Source organism: Molothrus ater, chromosome 12 (assembly GCF_012460135.2).
Source record: "Molothrus ater isolate BHLD 08-10-18 breed brown headed cowbird chromosome 12, BPBGC_Mater_1.1, whole genome shotgun sequence".
NCBI lineage: Eukaryota > Metazoa > Chordata > Aves > Passeriformes > Icteridae > Molothrus > Molothrus ater.
The window spans coordinates 10,779,673-10,784,374 of NC_050489.2; the positions used below are offsets into that span (position 1 = coordinate 10,779,673).

General features: G+C 62.0%; 1 protein-coding gene across 1 annotated transcript; it reads right to left on the reverse strand.

Annotated features, from left to right (window-relative positions):
• Nucleotides 1–648: 648 nt before the first annotated feature.
• IRX3 (iroquois homeobox 3) lies at nucleotides 649–3,824 on the reverse strand. The gene is made up of 4 exons (XM_036390408.1): nucleotides 3,603–3,824; nucleotides 2,019–3,123; nucleotides 1,447–1,513; nucleotides 649–703 (listed from the first exon to the last, which is right to left on the reverse strand). The coding sequence occupies exons 1-4, from the start codon at nucleotides 3,822–3,824 to the stop codon at nucleotides 649–651; spliced, it is 1,449 nt and encodes a 482-aa protein (XP_036246301.1).
• Between the last annotated feature and the right edge of the window lie 878 nt (nucleotides 3,825–4,702).

Here is a 4,702-nt window from a genome sequence, read left to right on the forward strand (position 1 = left end):
CGGGGGCGGGCGGGGAGGGGGTTAGCAGCGGCACCCGGTAATTCGGTCCGCGGGGGCGATGGATCAGCTGCCGGCCGGGCCGCCCGGAGCCGCGCTCGGCCCGCGCACCCCCCGCCAGCGGCCGCGCCTGCAGGGGGCGCTGCGGCTCCAGCGATGGCGCCGCCGCGGGAAGCGCGGCCCGGCTCGGCCCCGCCGCTGGCACGGCCCGGCCCGGCCCGGCACCGCCACCTGCGCTCCGCCCGACCCGGAGCCGCGCAAAACCAGTAACCGAGCGGGAAGGGAGAGAGGAGGAGGGGGGGCAGGACCGCGGGAGGAAAACAACTCCAGAAGGGGGGAAACGAGAGTGTAGTCAAAGTGGCAACAGTTTATTTATTAGCCAAAAATATATACTTTCTTGTACAATTTGGTTCACACATATGTACATTTTTACGGTATGTACAAAAACAAACAACAACAACCAAAAAAAAAAAAGGGGAACACCTAATTCTCACTGGACTTCCAAAAAAATCTCACAGCTCAGCTAACCCAGGTGATAGGACAGAAGCGGGTATTTTTTTTCCTTTTCAGTTTGAATATACGGACATGCTTACAAGTTGTAACTGTACAGAGACTTTTTTTACAATCATTACAACAACAATAAAAAATTAACTATGATGATGAGAGCGCCGATAGAACCATAGCGGCGTCAAGTTGGTTCTGGGGCCTGGAAAAAAATGACACAGAAAAAAAAAATTTAATAGGATTTCTAGTGAGCTTGGGCTGGCACAATATTTGTAACTGCAGGTAGCTCTGGTTTTGTTGTTGTTGTTAATATTTTAATAGATTTATATATATAAAAAGCTTTCAGAATGACTTATAGTAAATGTATTTAACTACGAAAACACGGCGGGCCCGATCCCCGTGGTTTCAATCAATCAAAAGGGTAATTGGTTTCTCATTGAAATTGAGTGACTGCTACGCCAAATTTGGGGCGGCAAAGCTCAGCCTCTTCAGCTTTCATACTCTGGGCGGGTTTTTTTTTTGTTTCGCTTTCAATATCAGTGTTGTTATTATTATTATTATTATTAATTTTTAATTTATATTTCATTTTACTATTTTCTGCTGTCTCGGTGCCTCTTCCACCGGCAAAGCGACAGCGGCGGGAGGTGATCCGCGCTGCGGGGGGCTCAGGGATGTGCTCCCGGGCCAGGGGCGACCCGCGCCCGGGCTCCGCGGCCGCGCAGCCCCAAGGCCCCCGAGCGCAGATCGGCCTGCCCGCGGGAATCGCTCCCGGGGGCCACAACGGAGAACAGCAAAGAAAATATATAAACAGAATAACCCACCGCGCGCGCAGAGGAAGAACAAGAAACCGCCCTGGAAAGGGAACCTAAAGAAGCGGAGAAAATAAGCTAACAATTTACAACTGCCTCCATACATCCCGAGGAGACGGAGGGAGCCATCTCTTACCGCCTCTGCACTGGCTGGAAAGCTGTCTTTAGTAACTTTTTCTCTACTTCCAAGGCACTAGATCGATCTAAAAAGAGAAGGGGGGGGGGGGGGAAAGCGTTCCTTTATAGCCCCTGTTTTATTCCTCCCATCCCTGAATTAAGCCTCGAGATTTAAGCTCTTTTCTCAGCGAGCTGCAAATACGACACAACGACTGCTCTGCTTGCAGAGGTGACCGTCAGAGAAAACACGCTGACCCCGGAGCGAGCCTGACCTGGCGGCCGGGTCCTTCCCGCAAAAGCGACAACAACAGCAACAAAAATTATCTCCGTTGAAGGAAGGTAATTCTCGGGGATCGAGACTACCCCGGCCAAGAGACCTCCGCCACCGCCCCGGGGCCCCCGCCCGCCGCCACCTGCGCCCCGACGGCTGCTCCGCGCCGAGCCGGACCGCGCCGGGCCGGGGGCACCGTCAGAACCGCCGGGGCCGGCCGCACGCACACGGCCCCGGGGCCTCCCGCGCCGCTCCGCTCCGCCGAGCCCCCCGGGCGGCTGCCGGCCCGGCCCGTCCCCGCCGCGTCCCTCAGCGGTCACCTGCTCCGACGGGCTCCGCGCTCTGCGCCTGGTCCGCGGGCCGCGGGAAGGCGGCGGCGGGGGGGGCGGCGGAGGCGGCCCCCAGCCCCAGCAGGTGGGGAGTGTTCAGTAAGGCCAGCGGGTGCGGGGGGTGGTGGTGGTGGTGGTGGGCCGGGAAGGCGCGGTTGGTCCAGTTGGGGAACTTGCCCAGGGGGCAGGAGGAGACGAGTCTGTGGGGCGGCGGGGTGGGCAGCGGCAGCGGCTGGGGGGCGGCCGCCGGCGGAGAGCCGCCGCCGGGAGACTTGCGGGGGTTGTCCGGGCTGGTGGCGGTCTCGGCCAGCGACCAGATCTTGGGTTTCGGCAAGGAGCCGGCCAAAGCGCCGTCCGTCGGGGAGGAAGCGGCGGAGGAAGAGGCAGACGAGGGGGGCGAGAGGTGGGGCGGCGGCGGCGGCGGCTTGAGGGGCTCCGGGCCCACGGGTGCGGCCGTGGCGGGCAGCTCGCACTTGTGGTGGTGATGGTGATGGTGGTGGTGGTGCAGGTGGTGGTGGCGGAGGTGGTGCGGCTCCCCCTCGGAGGCCTTGTCGTAGCGCTCCTCGGAGCCGGGCAGGTCCTCAAAGCCTTCGGATCCCTCCGAGTCCGTTTTGGAGTCAGAGTGCAGGAGGTCGGCATCCTGTAGATCGTCCTCGAGCTCGTCCTTGTTGCTTTCGATATTCTCTGTGTCGATGTTCTCGAGGTCGATCTCCTCCTCGTCCTCCCTCTTGTCCTCTTCCCCCTCGTGGTCGCTCCCGTAGGAGTTGCCCTCCTCGTCCGTCCTGCTGCGGGGGGCCCAGGTCATTTTGTTCTCCTTCTTGAGCCTCCGCCGCGCGTTGGCGAACCAGGTGGAGACCTGGGTGAGGGTCATTTTGGTGATGATGGCCAGCATGATCTTCTCGCCCTTGGTGGGGTAGGGATTTTTCCGGTGCTCGTTGAGCCAGGCCTTGAGGGTGCTGGTGCTTTCCCGAGTGGCGTTCTTGGGCCGCGACGGGTCCCCGAACTGGTACTGCCCGTAGGGATAGAAGGCAGGGTGGTGGGGGGGGAAGGCGGCGTGCTGCACCCCCGGGCTCTCCTTCAGCTCGTACTGGGCGCCCTGCAGCGAGAGGGAAGGGGCGGCCCGGCTGAGATGGCGCGCCGGGCCCGGGTCCGCTCCGTCCCGCTGCGCTTACCGGGAACGGAGCCCGTCGGCACCGGCGGGGCGGCCGGGCCGCGCTGCCTCCCCCACCGCGGAGCGCCCCGGTGCCGGTCCCGGGCACGCTGCGGCCCCGGCAGCCCGGGCCCCGCCGGTGCCTCGGGGGCAGCACCGGCTCCCCACTCGCGTGTGCTCGGCAGGGCCGGCGGCCGCGGGGGCCGGTCCCCGCCACCATCAAACCCCCGGGCGGAGCGGGGGGACGCTGCGGGGCCGCCGCTCCAGCCCTGCCGCTCTCCGGCGGCTCTCCCGGCCAGGGCGGCGATAGCGCCCGTCTCTCCCCTGACAGCCCTCCCGGCGTCTTCCCCGGCTCCCCCCGGGCCGATCCCCGGCGCGAACCGAGCGCCCCGGGGAGCGAGCGGCGAGCCCCGGGGGCCTCTTACCAGCTGGGGGAAGATGGGCAGCTCTGCGGCGTAGGGCAGGAAGGCTCCGTAGCCCTGGGCGGCGGCGGCGGCGGCGTAGGGCGCGCCGTACATGGAGGAGAGCACGTTGGAGAGGGTCCCGGACGGGGCCAGCTCGGCGCCGCCGCGGGAGCCGCCGCTCCCCGGGCGCTCCGCCGGGTAAAGCGGCCTGATGTACTGGTAGCCCAGCTGGGGGAAAGACATGGTGGGGGAGCGGGGCAGGGGAGGGGGGAGGAGGAAGAGGAGGGGGGGGAGACGAGAGGAAGAAGGGAGAGAAAGGGGAGAAAGTAGCAGGGCCGGGAGCGGAGGAGGGAGCCGGGTCGCTCGCCCTCGCCGGCCGCCCGCACTTTCAGCGCCTCCCGCAAACTCCGGCAGACATGGGGGGGAGCCGGGGGTGCGCGGAGGCCGCGGGCTCCCTCCTGTCCTCGGCCGCCGCGGTAAACGATCCGATCGCTTCTTTCTTCTCTCACTTTTCCTATTGATCTGAGTGGACCCAGGTCAGGTCCTAACAGATTGCCTGAGATTATTGGGACTCTGGGCTCTGATTGACATTTCTAGTCTCTCACAAGCCCCTCCTATTTCTTTTAAGTCTCTCTCTCCCTCTGCCTCCCTCTCTCTCTCATGCCCAGAGCTCGCTCTCGCCGGGTTTGTCACTAGCTGCTTTCCCCCCCCCCCCCCCCCCCTTTTTTTTTTCTAAATCTGTTTACTGACGTCGCGATCTTTTATTTGAGTTGCTTTCAAATCTCGTTTTAGCGATCGCCAATCAGTTGTGTGTTTTACAAAGGTTTAACCCTGCCTCATGGTATTCTAATTATATGGAGATAGATTTAGATATAATTTCTTTCGTAGCCCCCCCCCTCCCCCCCCAGCGCGTAGGAAGCCGGGGTGTCATTTGTGAGCAGTACACGAGAGGGACAGGGAAAAGTTGGGACATTTAAAAATAAAGGCTCACACCAACACCATCCCCCAGTTCCCCTTTTCAGGTTTTTATATTTACAGCGTCTCCTTGCCCAGATTAATTTGGGGTTTTTTTTATTGAGATATTCCCTTCCCCCGCTCCGGCCCTTGCGAGAGTGACATCT

Coding starts and splice junctions, on each gene's coding strand:
- IRX3 (XM_036390408.1), bottom strand. CDS start 3,824: ATGTCTTTCCCCCAGCTGGGCTACCAGTACATCAGGCCGCTTTACCCG. Junction 3,124..3,602: donor TGCCCATCTTCCCCCAGCTG/GTAAGAGGCCCC, acceptor CTCTCGCTGCAG/GGCGCCCAGTACGAGCTGAA. Junction 1,514..2,018: donor CGCGGAGCCCGTCGGAGCAG/GTGACCGCTGAG, acceptor TTCTCTTTTTAG/ATCGATCTAGTGCCTTGGAA.